The sequence below is a fragment of the Carcharhinus amblyrhynchos genome, chromosome 6 (genome assembly GCF_965287045.1).
Source record: "Carcharhinus amblyrhynchos chromosome 6, sCarAmb.v2.hapA, whole genome shotgun sequence".
Lineage (NCBI taxonomy): Eukaryota > Metazoa > Chordata > Chondrichthyes > Carcharhiniformes > Carcharhinidae > Carcharhinus > Carcharhinus amblyrhynchos.
In genome coordinates, this window is record NC_137329.1 from 70,458,881 (window position 1) to 70,480,980 (window position 22,100).

Here is a 22,100-nt window from a genome sequence, read left to right on the forward strand (position 1 = left end):
GTGGTGGAAGCAGGCACGCTAGGGTTGTTTAAGAGTCACTTAGACAGCCACATGAGCGGGCTACATTTAGGGGGATATAGCAGGCCTTACTAAACATTGTAGGCTTGGGATTACGTTTTTGCCTCAGGGATGTTACAGTCTTTGCCTGTTTAATAATGAATTTTTTTGTCTCCACAGGCATTTAAGTCCAGCAAGGGGCATGTATGCGGCAGGTTGTAGTGGGCTGCTCTTGGACGTTGCTTCGGGAGTTGCCTATTGCTTCATGTCGTTAGTGTGCTTAAACTGGACCATCTCGAGGGCAACATGACAGCTCAGAGACTATCTCTGTTGCTGTGCGGACACATGGATTTGGGCCTGTGTCTGTGGGAGTTTGCACGTTCTCCCCGTGGTTGCGTGGGTTTCCTCCGGGTACTCCGGTTTCCTCCCACATCCCAAAGATGTGCTTTTAGGCTGATTGATTGGGTACTAAATTGTCCCTAAATTGGACCTCCCTGATCCTCGCACATTAGGCGTAGACTAAAATCATGAATAGGTCACTGAGACAGTGGGACGGCGGCGCGGGCTCGTTGGGCCGAAGGGCCTGTTTCCCGTGCTGTGTTGTTCTTTGTTCTTTGTTCATTGTACAAAGAGCCCCCAGCTTTTGTCACAACACTACAGACTTCGTAGAGAAATTCAGCAGTTGAATCAGGAGCACTCCTCATCACAATGGATATCTTCGCACTCTACAGCACCATCCCCCACATCGATGGCATTGCTACAAGTGCTTCGTACTCAACACCGACAGTGCCAGTCTCCAGATGCAACTTTACAACTCATCTGCTTCATTCTGGACCACAATGTCTTCACCTTCAACAACCAGTTCTTCATCCAGACACATGGAACAGCCATGGGGACCAAATTTGCACCTCAATATGCCAACATCTTCATGCACAGGTTCGAACAAGATCTCTTCAGCACATAGAACCTTCAACCGATGCTATACACTAGATACATTGATGACATTTTCTTCCTTTGGACTCATGGTGAACAATCACAAAAACAACTTTAAGATGATATCAACAAGTTCCATCCCACCATCAGACTCACCATGGACTACTCTCCGGAATCAGTTGCATTCTTGGACACAAGCATCTCTATGAAGGATGGTCACCTCAGCACTTCACTGTACCGCAAGCTCATGGATAACGTCACGATGCTCCACTTCTCCAGCTTCTACCCTAAATCCGTTAAAGAAGCCATCCCCTATGGACAAGCCCTCTGTATATACAGGATCTGCTCAGATGAGGAGGATGCAACAGACACCTCCAGACACTGAAAGATGCCCTCATAAAAGCGGGATATGGCACTCGACTCATCAATCAACAGTTCCAACAAACCATAGCGAAAAACTGCACCGACCTCCTCAGAAGACAAAACACGGGACACGGTGGACAGAGCACCCTTTGTTGTCCAGTACTTCCCTGGAGCGAAGAAGCTACAACATCTTCTCCAGAGCCTTCCACATGTTACTGATGAAGATGAACATCTTGCCAAGGCTATCACCACACCCCCACTTCTTGTCTTCAAACAACCGCACAACCTCAAACAGAGCACTGTCCGCGGCAAACTACCAGCCTTCAGGAGAACAGTGACCACAACACCATACAACCCTGCCACAGCAACCTCTGCAAGACGTGCCAGATGATCGACACGGATGCCATCATCTCATGAAAGAACACCATCCACCAGGAACTCGATACATACTCTTGAAACTCGGCCAATGTTGCCTACCTGATACACTGCAGGAAAGGATGTCCCAAGACATGGTGCACTGGGGAAACCATGCAGATGCTATGACAATGGATGAATGAACACCTCTCGATAATCACCAGGCAAGAGTGTTCTCTTCCTGTTGGGGAACACTTCCACGATCACAAGCATTCGGCCTCTGATCTTCCGATAAGCGTTTTCCAAGGTGGTCTTCACGACACATGACAACACAGAGTCACTGAGCAGAGACTGATAGCCAAGCTCCGCACAGATGAGGACGGCCTCAACAGGGATCTTGGGTTCATGTCACACTATCTGTAAGCCCCACAACTTGCCTGGGCTTGCAAAATCTCACTAATTGTCCTGTCTGGAGACAATACACACCTCTTTAACCTGTGCTTAATGCTCTCTCCACTCACATTATCAGTACCTTTAAGACATGATTATGTGCGAAGACTCGCATTCCAACCATTATTTTGTAAATTGAGTTTGTGTCTTTATATGCCCTGTTTGTGAACAGAACTCCCATTTACCTGATGAAGGAGTAGCGCTCTGAAAGCTAGTGGCTTTTGCTACCAAATAAACCTGTTAGACTTTAACCTGGTACTGTGAGACTACTTATTACGTAATCCCACGAATGCAGTGGTGCTAAAGGTGCAGGTTTTTTACTTTCACATGAAGAACATGCTCCAGCTCTCTCTTCAATTCTCACGTCCATTTCAGGCCACCAGAAATAACTTGTGGTTATTTCCTTCATGGGTATGATTCCGCAATGGCCTTGTATAAACTTGTCTAATGCTTGTCTTCTCAACATTGGCAGAATGATCACTCTGAGCCCGCAAAGAAAACATCACTACTGTCTGATAGCTCCAAGAACAGAACGGTTTCAAGTCAGTTGTTACTTCTGAGGTCTTCCCTCGTAATACCATTTCAATCCTTTCTGGGAGGATTGGATCTCTCGGAGTGTACCTCCTCGCTTGCCCAGAAGTGATTGCTGTACTGCCTACCTGTTCTAAGTGGCAGACATTTCTGCTTGAATAGTTTGACAAATTGCTATCTGACAAACTACTTGGCAATGGTAATCTTGACAGTCCATTACAATGTAAACTTGATTGTCGGTACTTGATGGCATGGGTATGTGCAGACAGTAGCAAAGCCCATCTCTGCATTCTAGTTGGTGCCAGTGACAGAGTTCTCATGTGTGATCCAAATATGGTAGTTGATAGACAGTGGTCGATAAACAGTGTGAACTTCCTTCTGAACAGGAATTATTGGAATTTCTTTGTTCCAAAGATAATCCCTAATTGCGCCCTCTAGTGTGAGCAGCAGGCTTTCTTGCGAGCTTAGGCCTTGCCCCCTCCCCCCCACTGGCAGGAATCAGATTGTATATCACTTTTTGCACTAAGTGGTGTAATTTGGTTTAATCCTTTTGTGGCCTCACCGAGAAACAAATCTGAAACTCTCCCATGTTCACGTTTATTCAGCACTTAGAATTTGTTTGGTAAGATTGTTCTCCCCAACCACCACCACCATCTCCTCCCCCACTCCCACCCTCACAATGACAGGTGTTACTTCTGAGCTCTTCCCTGTCTTTCACCAATGACAAGGAGTTTTGGTTGGGAATCACACCAGAGGAGAGAAACAGATTCTTGCACAGAATTAACTTATCTTGTAAATCATCCAAACCAGAGATGAAATAATCTGGAAGAGGCATGCGGACCAGTTGTTGGCAGGAAGAACTGATCCATCAGAAATGGGATCTGCTGAAAATCTGGATTCAACTGTACAAAGTCCTGACCTGAGTCTTCCTGTAACCCTGATACCAACAGACATTGTTAAGGAAAGCAATACCTCACCTGTAACCAAACACAGAGTCAACATCTAGTTACAACACCAATACCGGTCAAATCAACCACTGATGATGTTTGTGCAAAGACAAAAATACCAGAGATTATAACCAGTGCAAAGAGGAAGATATCAGAGGTTCTCCATCAACTGTTCTGAGAATTACAACCTCCAGACCATCTGACTTATTGATAACTGTTCATGTTGCACTTAGGTTTGTTGGGGACATTCACTTTAAAGGAGGAGGAAATGTTATGTATTAGCTGCACTAAGCACTGTGTATTAATATATTCATGTATTCACCGGAAATGACGTCACTGTTGCTAGCAAGGGAAACTGCCAGAGTGAAGAAACAACCATGTAGTCAACACCACTCTGTAAATAAAGCACCATTATTTTTAACTTTTCATGCACCCTCACGTCAATTTCCCAATATACAATACCATCCATTGAAGTGACTGCTCCTAAACCTTACTCAGTTTGTAAGGGAAAATCCCCAGTAGCATATGAATGATTTCCCCCAATAAGCCAACTATCATTAGGCATGAAATCAGGAGGAGAAATTCCATCTCTTGCCCACAAGTTCTGCCTGCTGCACTTTCTTTATAGCAAACAGTAAATACACAGACATACAGAACTTTACAGCAGTCTATTCAAATGGCAATCAATCCAAGAGTGATGAATTGATTTGAGTGATGAGTTCATGTTTGTATATACTGGACTGACCAATGAGTTGCACACATATGCACACACACAAACCACCAACACCACTAACCTGATTTCCGCCACTCTTTGGATTTACAAACACCAGAAGTGGTTTCATCAAGGGTGATGAGATGGGTTTGATTATAAATGGCTTCCATTTGCTTTCCTGTAAAACAAGACTCGAGACATTAATCTAGTCAGTCTCTTTTAGCGGGTAAGAAGGTGGCACTGTATGCGGTCCAGTACCTGCCGTGCCCAAGTGAAATTATGTGTACATGTGCCACTGTGAGCTGTGGGAGGCCAACTTGCTCTGCACACTGTCAACTACTGAAGTGAAACCCTGAATAGATTTCACCTTCGTCCCTCTCAAAACCAAAAGGAAATGGGCAGCCCATTCCTCCAAATAATTTGCCCCTCCTGCTCCCCAGACCTTCATTTCCTGAGGGCACTGGTTGATTTTACAATCAGGTTGTTCTGGGCATTGGGCATCCTCAGACACGTTACTATTCACATGCGATTCTTGACAGTGTGTTGGCAGGTTCTTCAACCGAGAGGGATATCACAGCCAAGCCCAATGCTGTTCTTACCCAACATGCAGCCAATGGTCAACCCGGCATCATTTTGGGCAGCCGGAACCTTAGTTTATAAATTCCAGTGGAGGTGTTCCACAGCAGTAATTCCTTTGCACCAGTGGAGCTAAAACATAGATTGTGCCAGCTAGTGAGGGGAGGTAGGTAGGTGCCTGGGTGAGGGGAATGATGCGTTGCAAAACAATTTCAGTAACCCTGAGTGTCCATAGTAGTTGTTTGGTGCACATCTAATGTTGTGTCATTTTCTGCTTCTTTGTCTTTGGCTGTCACTGCTGTTAAGTAACCCTGTTGACACATTCATTGTGATTAGGATTTGGCCAGAAATGCTGAATCAATTCAAATCGGCAGGTGTGTGTGTGTGTGTTTGTGTGCGTGTGTGTATGTGTGTGTGTGTATGAGTGTGAGTGAGTGTAAGACTGTGTGTCTGTGAGTGTGTGTTTGTGTGAGAGTGTGCGTGAGAGTGTGTGAGTGAGTGTGGAGAGTGTGTGTGTGTTTGTGTGCGCAATTGTGAATGGATGTGTGTGTGCTTCTGTTCATGTTTGTGTGTATATGTGTGTGTGTGTGCATGTGAGTATAAGTGTGTGTTGTGTTATTTATCAATGCACACATACACACACATTTTTAGACTGGGTAAATGGAGGTTGTCAAACTGTAACTCCTCTTAGACTTGTATTCCCCTTTAAAGTAGCAAGATCAGGTCTAACTTGGGGAGTGTATTTCTTTGGAGCTTGTGCCACAACTTTGACAGAAACCTCCATTTATGGACATTAGGGAATTCATGCCAAGCATCCATCAAGGGTATGACAGGAGAGTAGGGGGAATCGCTGAGGGAAATTCAAGCAGGTACAGCCAACAATTACAAAGTTATCAGATTAAGATGTGCTTCCCCCTGAAAGTTATGCTTATAATAACACAAAACCATTTAAAAGTTTACTATTGAAATCCCTAAATATTGAAACTATGCTTGGTTGAGACAAGTCACTTCCTAAATTCTTCAAGCACCTCTAGGGATTCTTGGCTGTATTTCTTACTGATCTCAATTCAGATACTCAACAGTGTTGAGTTCAATCACTACTGGAGTTAAGAATCTCTTAAGGCACATTAAGAGATACAAGTATTAGCTCCACGGTTAATATCTTAATGTGCACAGTACCCATTGAGTGAATAGTTATATTTTTTACTGGGTTCAGTACCCCTTGCTTTAATTATCATATTTCTTCCTGGTGTTAATCTAGCTCCCTCACACAATGTGGCTCAATAACTCACTGGGTTTGTGTAGAGGTATCTGCCACAGAAGTCTGAAATACATAAAGGGAAGTTCAAGATGTGGTGAAACTGATTTAGCTTTGAAAGGGGCCCCTTGTGGCAGCCCCTCTCTCTACATGTAAGTATAAACCAGTTCCTTGGCCTGACTCACGTCTGCTCCTTTCCTGCTGGTTTTTCTCTTCAATGATGTCCTCTTTTTCCTTCTACTTGAAGACTTGAAGGAGTTCTGTGCAGAGGCAATGATCAGAAACAGGATGTCACCACAGATGTCCATTGCTGGTTTCTGACAGAGTTGTCACCACCCTCCAAATAAAACATGAAACTGATGTAAAAGCCAATTTCCTGTCACCGGAAACCCAAAGATATGTCCCCAGTATATGCTTCATCTGATGGCACTGCAGCGGCTCCTGAGAAACCACCATAACTCAAATCAATCTGATTATTTTAATACCATTCAGTTCTGTGGAAAAAGAGAATCTAGCTTCCATTCCAATTTATTGAAATTCTCACTTCACTCAGCAGAGACATCTGCTCATAATTGTTTCATTTTGCTATCTTCTGGATATGAGACATGGCTCCACGTGAATTAACAGCCCCCAGTAACTTGGCCAAGTGGTTATTCTTCACCTATCACCACAGATTGTGGCTGCCAGCAGTCCGTATAATTGTGGAAGCAAGTCTGCTGACCACCTTTTAACTGATATCAATAAACTTATACTTTCCAATAAAAGTAAATGGACATTGACAAAGAGTGGAAACCTGGATGTTTTTATTTCCTTCCACCTATGAGGACCTATTACAGTATACTTAATGCTGTTCACCCTTAGCTTCACCCAGCAAAGATCAGAGATCAAACCTGATGCAGATCCAGGGCAATATACCTAATCATATCACCACCTTTGAGTTCAATGCAATTAGAATATTTATGTAACAGAAATGAATGTTTATGATGCTGTATTTCAAAGACACGAGAATGCGAGCAATGCTCCCTAGCCCTATTACACACAATGAAGAATATTGGTGGGCAACCAAACAATTAATTAGAGAAGGAAGAGTTTCCATGAACATCCTCAACCTCAACCACAGCGGATTCTAACATGTGAGTGCAAAGAACAAGACTGAATTCTAAGAAAGTATTTAGTCAAAGTGGACACTCCTACTTCCCTTTCAGTAGAGGTCTCCACCAGAATAGTTGCCAATCTACAGCCAGTTTGGTTCGCTGAAGAGGCTGAGTACATTGGAAGGGAGCAGATGTGATGGGGTCACATAACATTCTGGCTGAAATCCTCAGAATGATGTGCATCAATGCAACCTGACAAACAAACCAAGCTGTTCTAGGGCAGCTACATCATTGGCAGATATCCAACAATTCAAAAGGTTCCCAGGTGTGTTCCATCCACAAAAACCAGGACAATTCCAACCCAATCATCAGCACAGTGGTAAAAGGAGCCATCAATAGTGCACCAAACAAGACCAACTGACTGAACACCTATTCTACTGGAATAGTGCCAGAAAACTGGAGGATAGCAAACGTTATCCCCTTGAAAAGAAGAGGAGTAGAGACAACCCTGGTAATTATAGACCAGTGAACCTTACTTCTGTTGTGGGAAAAGTTTTGGAAAGGATTGTAAGAGAAAGGATTTATAATCATCTAGAAAGGAATAATTTGATTAGGGATAGTCAACACGGTTTTGTGAAGGGTAGGTCATGCCTCACAAACCTTATTGAGTTCTTTGAGAAGGTGACCAAAGAGGTGGATGAGGGTAAAGCAGTTGATGTGGTGTATATGGATTTCAGTAAAGCGTTTGATAAGATTCCCCACGGTAAGCTATTGCAGAAGATACGGAGGCATGGGATTGAGGATGATTTAGCGGTTTGGATCAGAAATGGGCTAGCTGTAAGAAGACAGAGGGTGGTGGTTGATGGGAAATGTTCATCCTGGAGTTCAGTTACTATTGGTATACTGCAAGGATCTGTTTTGGGGCCACTGCTGTTTATCATTTTTATAAATGACCTGGATGAGGTGTAGAGGATGGGTTAATAAATTTGCGGATGACACTAAGTCGTTGACGTTGTGGACCATGTGGAAAGATGTTGCAGGTTATAGAGAGACATAGATAAGCTGCAGAGCTGGGCTGAGAAGTGACAAATGGACTTTAATGCAGAAAAGTGTGAAGTGATTCATTTTGGAAGGAGTAACAGGATTACAGTATTGGGCTAATGGAAAGAACCTTGGTAGTGTGGATGAGCAGAGAGACCTTGGTGTCCATGTGCATAGATTCCTGAAAGTTGCACCCAGGTTGATAGGATTGTTAAGAAGGCATACAGTGTGTTAGCTTTTATTGGTAGAGGGATTGAGTTTCGGAGCCATGAGGTCATGTTGCAGCTGTACAAAACTCTGGTGCAGCCGCACTTGGAGTATTGCATATAGTTCTGGTCACCGCATTATAGAAGAATGTGGAAGCATTGGAAAGGGTGCAGAGGAGATTTGCCAGGATGTTGCCTGGTATGGTGGGAAGGTCTTATGAGGAAAGGCTGAGGACTTGAGGCTGTTTTCGTTAGAAGGATAAGAGGTGACTTAATAGAGGCATACAAGATGATCAGAGGATTATATAGAACGGACAGTGAGAGCCTTTTTCCTCAGATGGTGATGGCTAGCACAAGGGGACATAGCTTTAAATTGAGAGGTGATAGATATAGGACAGATGTCAGAGATAGGTTTTTTACTCAGAGAGTAGTAAGGGCGTGGAATGCCCTGCCTGCAACAGTAGTGGATTCGCCAACATTAAGGGCATTTAAATGGTCATTGAATAAACACATGGATGATATTGGAACAGTGTAGGTTAGATGGGCTTTAGATTGGTTTTCACAGGTCTGCGCAACATCGAGGGCCGAAAGGCTTGTACTGCGCTGTAATGTTCTATTCACTGAAGCTGAGTTTCAGTGCCATAAAATGACTTGGATCTGATCACATCTGAAGAATGATTAAGAGCAGAGAAAAGAGCAACTTTCTATCACAGTAACAGGCCGTTCAATCAGGTATGGCACCAAGGAACCCAAGCAAAGCAGAGGAAAATGCGAATCGACAGGACAATCCTTCAGTGCTGGAGTCACACCTGGCACAATGAAAAATAGTTTTACTTTTAAAAGCCAATCATTTCAGCTCTAAGGCATTGCTGAGTGAAGCACTCTTTGGCCAATCATCTTCTGCTGCCAATCATCAATGACCTTCCCTCCATCATAAGGACAGAAATAGAGTTTGAAGGTTAAAGTGACCAGCCGACCTCAGTGTTTCACAATCCAAAATCAGAATGAAGACTTTGATCAGAGAGCTTCCTGAAATCACCATGCCAAGGGTGATCTTTAGATTTCCCAGGGCTAGAAGAGGCGGTCCAATCATGACAGCCACTCTCCTGGGGGAGAGCGTCAAGGCCAGTCTACTTAATCCCCTAGGAGCCTTAGGAGACCCTCCAATTGCAGACTGGCATTGGCACAGGGGCACTGGACCTACCTCTTAACTCCCCCCCAAATGTGCCATGTCAGGGTTCACTGCCTGAGTGTTGGGGGGGCAGTGCAAGGTTCACACTTCCAAGGTGGGGGGAGGGGGGATGTTGCAGAGCTGAGAGCGGGGACTGATGGGGGGAACTGACGGAGTCAGGGTGGTTGGGGGGGGTGGGGGGGGGGGGGTTATGTCACCTCCATCCCTGCATTGTGTGTATCTGGGAGGGGGGGTGGCAGGGTGTGACCCATTAGGGTGACCCATTATTTTAATGGTGGTGGAAGGATCCACCTCTTCTCTTTGCTGAGGGTTTAGAGTGTTCTTCTGATGAGTTGGGGGGGTGGGGGGGAGAGTCATAATTCTGTTGTATGGAAGAGAGCAGGCACTCTATGAATATTTCTATGAACTTTAAAAAAGGTGCCCCAATCCCTGAACAGCTGGGCTGATGGATGTGTAACTGTCTGCATGAAGTTAAATGGTTAAGGTTGATGAATTCCACCTCACAGCCATTGCTAACGTCAGGGGTAGGAACTCCGGTTTCCCTACCTCAGAGGGGTGTGGATATTCAATCATTAGAACATAGAATATAGAACATTACAGCACAGTACAGGCCCTTCAGCCCTCAATGTTGTGCCAAGCTATGTCCAGCCCCAAGATCAAGCTATCCCACTCCCTATAATTCTGGTGTGTTCCATGTGCCTATCCAATAACTGCTTGAAAGTTCCTAAAGTGTCGGACTCCACTATCACAGCAGTCTATTCCACACCCCAACCACTCTCTGAGTGAAGAATCTGCCTTGGACATCCCTCCTATATCTCCCACCATGAACCTTATACTTATGCCCCCTAGTAACAGCTACATCCACTCTCTGCACGTCCACTCTATCAATCCCTCCCATCATCTTATAAACCTCTATTAAATCACCTCTCATCCTCCTCCGCTCCAAAGAGAAAAGCCCCAACTCCCTCAACCTTTCCTCATAAGACCTACCCTCCAAACCAGGCAGCATCCTGGTAAATCTCCTCTGCACTCTCTCCAATGCTTCTACATCCTTCTTATAGTGAGGTGACCAGAACTGAACACAATATTCCAAATGTGGTCTCACCAATGTTCGGTATAGTTGCAGCATAACCCCAAGGCTCTTAAACTCAAACCCCCTGTTAATAAACGCTATCACACTATAAGCCTTCGTCACAGTTCTATCTACTTGAATGGCAACCTTCAGAGATCTGTGGATACGAACCCCAAGATCTCTCTGTTCCTCCACATTCCTTAGAACCCTGCCGTTGAACCTGTAATCTGCATTCAAGTTTGTCCTACCAAAATGAATCACCTCACACTTATCAGGGTTAAACTCCATCTGCCACTTTTTGGCCCAGTCCTGCATCCTATCAATGTCTCTTTGCAGCCTGCAACAGTCCTCCATCTCATCCACTAATCCACCAATCTTGGTGTCATCAGCAAATTTACTGACCCACCCTTCAGCCCCCTCTTCCAAGTCATTGATAAAAATCACAAATAGCAGAGGACCCAATATTGACCCGTGTGGTACACCGCTGGTAACTGGCCTCCAGTCTGAAAATTTTCCTTCCACCACCACCCTCTGTCTTCTATGAGACAGTTAGTTACTTATCCAATTGGCCAAATCTACTTCTATCCCACACATCCTTATCTTCTTCATGGGGAACCTTATCAAACGCTTCACTAAAATCCATGTATACGACATCAACTGCTCTCCCTTTGTCTACACACTTAGTTACCTCCTTAAAGAATTCAATCAAATTTGTGAGGCAGGATTTACCCCTCACAAAACCATGCTATCCCGGATTAAACTGCATCTTTCCAAATGGACATAAATCCTATCTCTCAGGACTCTTTCCACTAACTTACCGACCGCCGAAGTAAGGCTAACTGTCCTATAATTACCAGGGTCATTCCTATTTCCTTTCTTGAAGAGAGGAACAACATTTGCCACTCTCCAGTCCTCTGGCACTATCCCTGTGGACAGTGAGGACCCAAAGATCAAAGCTAAAGGCTCCGCAATCTCAACCCTTGCCTCCCAAAATATCCTAGCATGTACCCCATCTGGCCCAAGGGACTTATGATGTGGATATGCCGGTGTTAGACTGGGGTAAACACAGTAAAAAGTCTGACAACACCAGGTTTAAGTCCAACAGATTTATTTCATTTGTTTCATTTATTTCTTTTATTTGTTGGAAATAAATCGGTTGGATTTAAACCTGGTGTTGTCAGACTTTTTACCAAGGGACTTATTCATTCCCAGGTTTTTCAAAATTGCTAATACATCTTCTCCCAGAACATCTACCTCTTCCATCCCATCAGCCTGTATCACAGACTCATCCTCAAAAACATGGCCCCTCTCCTTAGTGAACACTGAAGAAAAGTATTCATTCAATGCCTCACCTATCTCTTCTGACTCCATGCACAAGTTCCCACTACTATCTTTGACTGGCCCTAACCTCACCCTGGTCATTCTTTTATTTCTCACATTAGTGTAAAACAGCCTTGGGGTTTTCTTTTATCTGTCCTGCCAAGGACTTCTCATGCCCCCTCCTAGCTCTCCTAAGCCATTTTTTTAACTCATTCCTAGCTACCTTATAACACTCAAGAGACCCAACTGAACCTTGTTTTTTCATCCTTACATTTGCTTCCTTTTTCCTCTTAACAAGATATTCAACTTCCTTTGTGAACCATGGTTCCCTCACTCGGCCATTTCCTCCCTGCCTGCCAGGAACATACCCATTGAGGACACACAGTATTTGTTCCTTGAAAAAGCTCCAATTTTCATTTGTGCCCATATCTGACAGTTTCTGCTCCCATTAAGTATATTTAAAGCTGGGCTAGACAGATTTTTTGTCTCTCAGGGAATTAAGCATTATGAGGAGCAGGAGGGAAAGTGGATTTGAAGCCCAAGATGAGCCATGATCATATTGAATTATGTAGCAGTCTCGATGGACCAACTCTTGTTCCTATTTCTTGTGTCCTTGTCAAAATAATGAAGCTCTGTGTGAATTATAAAATGTTCATAAGGAAATGGAAAATTCCTGGGAAGATTCTTTTGCTCTTCTTTATCAACATAACATAGTTTAAGTAAGTTATTTAGAAGCCAAACTGTTTCTCATCAATGATCAAGACCTACTTTTTAAGAGCTCACGAGGCTAGATTTGATCAGAAAGAAGCAGAAATATGGACAAAGACATTCTTCTATGCATGGGGTGCACTAAATACATAAACATCTTCATTACTGTTACGTTTACAATTATAATCTCTCTACCTCACAGAGAAATTCTTTGTCCATCTTTATCACTCCAGTACTCTCTTTTCTCCCTTTTAAACCTCATGTAAAATTCAATCAAATATTGTCACTGTTCATCAGATGTTCCATTGCAGCTGGGTTGCTAATATGATCCAAAACAGTTGATGAAGCTGAAACTAAGACACAGAGTTTTTCTTTGAGAGAGTTTATTGACTTGTTCAGTCTCACAGCTCTCCTGCTCTTCTCCCAGTGTCCTCATTGCCTTCTTTATATATCTGCTCAAAGACAATTAATAGCCAACACGTATTTCTCTCAATTTTAATATAAATTGACATGACATTAACAAGACGGTTTACTAATTGTTTTTTGACTCATTGCAATGTGTAGAATATTATTTTAACATATTGTTTCAGAAATTCTCCTGATTACGTTCTAGAAATTCACTGTCCAGACGACTCAATGTATTCTACTTCTGCCAGTTGATGTGAAAATTAAAATAATCCATTATAACCACATTATTTTTTCTGCATGTTTCCCTGCTCTTGGCATTTATACATCCCCCATTAATGTCAGGAGAATAGCAAACAACTCCCACCAGAGCCTTTGCATCCTTTGCATTTCATTAATTCTACTCTCATTGTTTCCATTGCCTGGTCACGCTCACAGAATTCCCTTCTCTCTGTGCCTGAGATACGTGCCTTTTTTACAACTTTGCAGCTTCTCCTTTTCCAGTTTTTCTCTCCCTTCTAAAGTGTGGAGTATTTTGGTCCGAATCATGTTTGGAACTGATAATGAGATTCTCTGGCCTCCTCTCAGCATTTTTCATAGTGGCATGACATGGTGCACTGTTTGCTGATGGCAGGATCCTCTGATCCTGCTGCTGCCAATGGGAATTCCCTTAAAGCCAGCCCATGTGCCTGGAAACCCATGGCAAGGAGTGTACCACCAGCAGGACCAGAGAACCCCACAGGCATAAAAAGTGGAGAATTCCGGCCCAGGTCTCTCTAAGAGCTATTATCGGTGGGATCTTCTGTTCCTGCTGAAGATGATCTCCCTGCAGCAAGATGGGTAAGTCACACAAATTGCTGTAAATATCGTTGGGACTGCAAGATCCTGCCAGCAACGAATGGTGAGCCATCTCTGCCACTGGAAAACACACCACATGAGGGAGCCAGAAAATCCCACCCATATCCTTTTAATTGAATTTGCGCTTCTAGCTCACTTATTTGTCACCTTATACTATGTGTATTGAATAAAGAACTTTTGCTTGGATGACTGTCCCCACCCTGCCACAGGTTTATTGGTTTGTTCCATAAACTTTGTGATTTCTCATACTTTAACACTGGTGATGCTCTGGACACTGATATACTGGAATTTTAATTTGTTCTCATTTTTCATCACCCCTGCTATAGTTATGTTGTTATCACTTTCAATGATCTCCCTCAAAAAAAAGAGTGGAGGAGTTCACACAAACTGCCAGATGTGGAGGTAGGCTGTTTGAAAGGCATGTCTCAATGTTTTGGGACTTCATCTAAGCTGTTAAAAAAAAACTCTCTATACCTCCACCCACTCCTTATGGTCCTTCATAACATTTATGTCAACTTGGCTCCTCTATTCATCCCTATAGCCCTTTGTGGTCCTTATGCCAACTTAGTGCTGCATCATCAACCCATTCCCATACCCACTAATCTTTGCCATTACACCCTCCATGCCAACTCATTTAGTATTCACCAGTTCCTCAGGAGCCATGATGAGAATAAATATTGATCATTTCACTGTTTAAAAAACATACATTTATAAAAACACATCCGATCCATTTAAGTTACATCACAAGATTAATCCTTTATAAAAACAAACATTTCCTTCAACAAATATTTCATTCAACTATTTAATCTATTATGAAAAGAAACATTTGTATTCATGACCCCACATCAAAGACTTTATATTGGAGCTGTCATTCAAACTGTGAACTTATAAGTCTCACACTGAGATATTGATAGGTTGCAAATTAGTTGAAGAGCTCTAACCCGACGGTGATAACTTTCAGGCTTACATCAAGACTCATTGAAATTGCAAGCACTGATATTTTTCAACTACATGCTGCTTTTCTTTTCATAAATTCAAAGAAGATCAGGATTTAAATGCCTCAAGAGCTCCACTCAGTTTATCCACTTCTTATGTACATTCATGTCTAATTTAAACAATGCAAAAAGGCACCACATCTCTCCCAAAGGACCTTTTTCAATGAGTACTTTATTCCCAAAGGGGTACCAGAACCTCCCCAAAAGGGTACCTTACCTCACCAAAGAGGGACAGGGATCAAAGATGATGGTTTGAATCTTCCCAATATAGAGGACATTTCTGCTGAGGACTGGATGTCGAACCAATAGTGTGACAAGTCAGAGACAACGTAGGGGTAGAAAGAAATGGTGGTAAGATAGAGCTGGCTTTTGTTGCTTCAGGCTAAATCAAAGCTTGTAAGAAATATGTCTTACAATGCAAAAGCTCTTGCCCAGACAACATCAACAAGGAATGCCACCATAAGAATGCCAATAAAGCTAATTCCTAAGGAAAAAAACATCACTTTCCAACCACATGGGTGAGCAATTCTCTTGGCAAATTAACAGTGGAAGAGTTACTAGATCATTGAAGACCTGTTTATATCAGTTTTAGAGCTTTTCTCAGCACTCAAATGTACATTTCCTACTTGAAAAACACAGCCTGTTGCTATCGAAATAGCCCAATCTCTGTGGACACTTTTGTGACCAGCACCCTTGGTCGGGGAGTCTCTGAGCTCTGAACAAACCACAGAAATTCAGACCAATAGTATCCAAAGGAAGGAGAATGAATCACGTACTACCTACAGAAATGCAATATCCTTTCAAAGCTCAATGCTCAACCTTTCCTTATCAGAAAACACCTTCATGGATGCTAGCTCGATGATCTTTGGATTCCTTAATGCTAATGCCATATTTTAAGTAACTTGCACACTGACTGATAGATGTTTGTCTGGGTCTGTTTATCTCAGCTATTTGATTATATTACGTGGTGCAGTTTAACTGGCGCAAAATAAGACTGACTACAAGTGATTACTGCATTGTTAATGGGCAACTTCAAACTGAACATGTAAATGTAATTATTATTCCAGACACAGGCCATGCAATTGAGATACAAATGAGTGTGGCATTGCCAAATGATTCTGTCAAGGTGATGGCTCATAATCACAGAATCATAGAATCTCTACAGTGCAGAATGAGGCCATTCTGCTCATTGAGACTGCAACGGCCACAACCTCATCCAGGCCTAACTCCCAGAACTCCACTTATTTACCCTGCCAATCCCCTAACACAAGGGTCAATTTAGCATGACCAATCAAGCCAACGTGCACATCTTTGGACATCTTAGCCAATTAAAGCCAATGTCAAAGAGTTAAGGAAGGTCTGCAATGCAGGAGATATGTCCCTGACCATGTAGATGTAAATAAAGCTGCGGTGACAGGGCAAGGGCCAGCAATTCAATTGGAAGAGAAAGGGCAAGACCACCTTTGAGGGCAGAAGCCTCCAATCAGACAAGCAATGGGAAGCACAGTGGGTGGTGGTAATTTGGCATGAGGGCAAAAATCAATTTCTTGATGTTGGAATGAACTGTCAGAATTCTGTTCTGGGGACTTTAAGAGTTTGTTAAAGGCAAGTTGAGTTTCCTGATGAACAATGTCGGGAAGCCTTATTGCTTGTATTAACATCTTATGCATGTTCATTAAAAGGCCACCTTGCTAAATTTAAGTTCTCCCACAAAATTAAACTCCCCACAAGTGGGAAATTCCAATATCTGTTTTATTACTAGATATAAATGCACCTGGATGGGTCCACTTTTTCCAGGAATTTGAGGTCAGTAAAGACTTTTTGCCTCTTGGGGAGCACTCACAACTTCACTATATTATCAATAACACAAGCTGCACAAAAACTGGAATGTGGGGTGGGTATTAGGGTGGAGCAGACACTGGAAATGGAGGGATGGGGTTAGGGTGGAGTCAACATTGGAAATGGGGGTGTGGGGGTTAGGGTGGAGTGGAGGCTGGAAATGTCAGGGGTGGAGGTTAGGGTGAAGCAGACACTGGGAATTGGGGGTGGGAAGTTAGGGCAGAGTCAACACTAGAAATGGGAGGGTGGGGGTTAGGGTGGAGTGACACTGGAAATGGGAAGGTGAGCGTTAGGGTGGAGCGGAGGCTGGAAAAGTGGGGTGGGGGTTAGGGTGGAGTGGAGACTGAAAATGTGGGGAGCGGATGTTAGGATGGAACAAAGACTGGAAATGTGGGGGGTGGATGTTAGGGTGGAGCAGACATTGGGATTGGGGAGGTGGAAGGTTAGGGTGGAGTGGACACTGAAAATGGGGGGTGGGGGTTAGGGTGGAGCAGAACTAGAAATGGGAGGGTGGGGGTTAGGGTGCAACAGACATGGAAATGGGGACTGGGATTAGAGCTGGAGTGGAGGCAAGGAATGGGGTTGGGGGCTAAGGTGGAGAGGAGGCTGGAAATGAAAGGTGGGCTGAGGGGGGAAGGGATGGAGATTGTCCAATTGCCCTCTAAATATGGCGCTCAGACCTTTGGCCCCATGGAGTAATGGTGGGAATGGTGACTTGCTGCCCAGCTCATGCCGTGACATTCACCGTTCTCTGCATGGATAAATAAGTAATGAGTTAAAAACCACAAGATCATGTATGGGCAGCACCAGAATGCCAAGTAGAAAGCCCCCAGCTAGACTTCAGAATGGAAGGTTTTGCTCCAAAAGCAGGCATGGCTAGTAACCCTAAATTATCAGTTGATAATCATTTCATTTTAGACTTGAAGTCATCTTGTGTTTGTATCTGAACAGTGTGTTGTCCAAACTAAAACCAGATAATCTGAGATGGTGGTGTTCAGCTGGATAGTTTATGTCAGAAAATTGTTACTGTCATTGGGAGAGAAATGCTGGCATTGACTAAAGTGGTAGACCGCTCACCAGAAAGGCATCAGCAAACTGCCGCAATCACTGAGCTCTATGTATTCCCTTTTGTACAAGAGCTGGGTTGTGACTCAAGATTATTTTTAGGAAAGCCTATATGGTGACTGCTGCTTGTTTGATGAACTGAGTAAGGAAGCAATACTGCACCACCTCTAAAAACATACATTTCTTCATTGTTTTTCCTCCACTGTTTTGCCAGTCAATATTCCTGGAACTGAAATCTCCCATGATGAACACTCTTTACAGGCCTCTTTGACCTTCTCTACAGAGCAGGTTTGTAACAAAACTGAATAATAACTTGGGTCAGAACGTTTCATGCGCTGTGTAATTGTTTGTATTTAACCATGCTCATGCTTTGACTCAAATGTAAGACATGTTACACACTTTCAAAGAAGGGCATGCAGCAACAAATGGTCAACAATTACACTAGTTTTTTGTTAATATTCAATATTCCACCTCATTAGAAAGAAGCGTCCGACATTTCCATGTCAGCCAAAGCATAGCACCACATGAAGCCGTTCAAAGTAGCATGACATGCCAGTGGAGTGGTTAAATATCTTGATTGGTAAATGTCAGGATTTTCTGGATGGTTATGGTACTGTTGAAATTGATATGGTGACATCCCTACCTCATACTGAGGCTCCCTAAAATGATGTAGAACCTCAAGGAAAGAGTACTGAGAATGGATATGAGGCAGATGGCGGATGCTCTGTGCTTTATACCTGTGGTTTTTTCACCTTTATAATCCATGTCGGGGGAATAATGACTGCAGCGTGCACACCTAGCGAACACGGCTCCTCGATGTGATGCAACATGAAACATGTCACCTTATTGTGAAACTGAAAAAAGAAAGGTAATTTCACAAAAATTAGCAAAAGACCTTTACAAAGCAAAAAACATCGATGGCTTTCCTCTTGACCAATCACTGCCGAATGAGGACTATCTTGTATCTTGATACAAGTATTGGGGTGATGATGGGGTAGTGGTATTGTTACTAGGCCAGAGAGCCCAGGCTAGGATATGGATTCAAATCCCACCACTATACCTGGAATATAAATCAACAGTAATGGTGACCATGAAACTATTGCCCATTGTTGTAAAAACCCATCTGGTTCACTAAAGCCCTTTAGGGAAGGATGTCTGCAGTCCTTACATGGTCTGGCTTACATGAAGCTGATTCTTAACCTTCGTCTAAAATAGCTGAGCTCACTGCCTTCTAAAGTGGCTAAGCAAGCCACTCACTTCAGGGGTAATTAGGGATGGGCAGCAAATGCTGGTCTCCCTGGTGCTGTCCACATGCCAAGAAAGAACAAAATAAAAAATAAGGGCTACCTTTGCTGTGGCTCAGTGGCTAACCAATTAGAGCCTTCTTGTATCCATGAGCAATTGATATCAATAAGAATCATTTGTTACCCACCAGAAAAACAGTTTTCTGGAAAGAATCATTTCCCTTCAGTTGTACTGGAGTTACCAATATCTCAACAGCACTGAAGTAAGCACCATGTCAATGTATCTCATTGTAGTACATTGTACTTAAAGTGACCAGATCTGTAAACAACCAAAGCCAAATGGTCTTTCAACCATTCACATGAAACCAATTTCCTGAGTGGCTCATAAACAATAAAATCCTAACAGATTGTTTCTGAATGTGATTCAAGATGTCATAAAAGGAAACTGAGAAAGAAAAAAGAGTTATTTCATAGATAACTTATTCTTTTCTTCTTATATCAAACTACACAACAAATTGTAAGCAGTGGAATTAGTAAATATTTTCTTAACCTAAAGCTTGAGCTCCAGGTCTGGACTTCTTGGTCACACAAACCAAATGGTAACTCAGAAAGGGGTCAAATGGAAGACTAGAAGTTACACAAGGCAGGATTTTCAAAGGGCTCACCTTTGGCACGACTGGAAGATCTTACTGGCAAGAAGGGCCATATAATCCCAACTACAGTTTTAAGTGTCAGATAGGGTAGCCAGAATTGAATTGGTGGAAGATTGGTGGAACGGCAAATTGTGCGGAGGGTGTGGAGAGTCTACAGAAGGATCTAGATAGACTGGGCGAATGGGCCAGGAAATGGCAAATGGAATTTAATGTTGGCAAATGCGAGGTGGTCCACTTTGGTAGGAATAATGGTAGGAAGGATTATTACTTACGTGGCGAAAAACTGCAGCAGGCGACGGTGCAGAGGGACCTCGGGGTCCTTGTGCATGAGTCGCAAAAACCCAGCTTGCAGGTGCAGCAGGTGGTCAGGAAGGCGAATGGGATGCTGGCCTTCATAGTGAGGGGGATTGAATATAAAAGTAGGGAGGTCTTGCTGCGGCTGTATAGGGCATTGGTGAGGTCGCAGCTGGAGTACTGTGTACAGTTTTGGGCGCCGTACTTATGCAAGGATATTTTGGCCTTGGAGGGAGTGCAGAGGAGGTTTGCTAGGCTGATGCCGGAGTTGAGGGGGTTGAGCTATGAGGAGAGGCTGAATAAACTAGGCTTGTACTCGTTAGAGTTTAGAAGAATGAGGGGAGATCTCATTGAGACGTATAAGATGATGAATGGAATGGATAGGATAGAGGTGGAGAGACTCTTCCCGCTCAGAAAGGATAGTAGGACTAGGGGGCACAGCCTCAAGATAAAGGGTGGGCGGTTTAGAACGGAGTTGAGGAGGAACTTCTTCACTCAAAGGGTGCTGAATCTCTGGAATTCTCTGCCCGTTGAAGTGGTGGAGGCTACCTCGCTAAATATTTTTAAGACGCGGGTTGATGGGTTTTTGATAAGAGAGGGGATTAAGGGTTATGGGGAGAGGGCGGGAATGTGGAACTGAGCCACGACAGATCAGCCATGATCTTATTGAATGGCGGGGCAGGCTCGAAGGGCTAGATGGCCTACTCCTGCTCCTATTTCTTATGTTCTTATGAATCACAGAACAGACAGTGAGAGAATAAGATTCAATTTGGAGAGGTCATGGAGATCAAATCTTGCCAATTGCAGGATCCACTTTTGACATACCACAACTTGCTGAGTATGATGTGTAGATCAGACGATGCAGTATCTATTTATAGGTAATGACAATGGGAAATGGTCTCACTAGTGCCCTGTACAACTAAAGCATAACCTCCCTACTTCATTTTCAACTTCTCTTACAATAAATGATAACATTCTATTAGTTTTCCCAATTACTCACTGTACCTGCATACTAGTCTTTTGTGATCGATGCTCCATGGTTGTCCAGATCCCTTTACAGCTCAGAGCTCTGCAATGTTTGGATAATACATTTCTTTTTTGTTCTTCCTTTCAAAATGGATAACTTCACATTTTCCCACATTGTACTCCATTTTCCTGATCTTTGCCCATTCATTTAACCTATTTATATCTCTTTGTAGCCTCCTTAAGTTCTCTTCACAACTTACCTTCCTACAAATCTTCATGTCATCAGCAAATTGGGCAATCCTCCCTTCAATCCCTTCCTCCAAGTCATTTATATAAGTTGTAAACAGTTGAACCATAAAACCATAGAACCATAGAAAATTACAGCTCAAATAGGCCTTTTGGCCCTTCTTGTCTGTGCCAAACCATTTTTTGCCCAGTCCCACTGACCTGCACTTGAACCATATCCCTCCATACCCCTCTCATCCATGAACCCGTCCAAGATTTTCTTAAATGTTAAAAGTGAGCCCGCATTAACCACTTTATCTGGCAGCTCATTCCATACTCCCACCACTCTGCGTGAAGAAGTTCCCCCTAATATTCCCTTTAAACTTTTCTCCTTTCACCCTTAATCCATGCCCTCTGTTTTTTTTTCTCCTCTAGCCTCAGTGGAAAAAGCCTGCTTGCAATCACTCTATCTATACCCATCAAAATCGTATACACCTCTATCAAATCTCCCCTCATTCTTCTATGCTCCGGGGAATAAAGTCCTAACCTATTCAATCCCTCTCTGTAACTCAGCTTCTCAAGTCCTGGCAACATCCTCGTGAACCTTCTCGGCACTCTTTCAACCTTATTTACATTTTTCCTGTAACTAGGTGACCAAAACTGTACACAATACTCTAAATTCAGCCTCACCAATGCCTTGTACAACCCTACCATAACACTCCAACTTTTATACTCGATACTCGGATTTATAAAGGCCAATGTACCAAGAGCAGTCTTTACGACCCACCTGTGATGTCACTTT

At 43.2% G+C, this 22,100-nt stretch overlaps 1 protein-coding gene across 1 annotated transcript in view; it reads right to left on the reverse strand.

Annotated features, from left to right (window-relative positions):
- dgki (diacylglycerol kinase, iota) overlaps positions 1 to 22,100 on the reverse strand; it is a 265,844-nt gene that overhangs the window by 222,227 nt on the left and 21,517 nt on the right. Inside the window, exons 4-7 of the mRNA XM_080191667.1 lie at positions 18,654 to 18,770; positions 6,307 to 6,381; positions 4,605 to 4,607; positions 4,370 to 4,465 (exon numbers count right to left, since the gene is read on the reverse strand). Of these exons, the coding sequence (XP_080047793.1) occupies positions 4,370 to 4,465; positions 4,605 to 4,607; positions 6,307 to 6,381; positions 18,654 to 18,746 (267 nt within the window). The 5' untranslated portion in view covers positions 18,747 to 18,770. The remainder of the gene's footprint in view (positions 1 to 4,369; positions 4,466 to 4,604; positions 4,608 to 6,306; positions 6,382 to 18,653; positions 18,771 to 22,100) is intronic.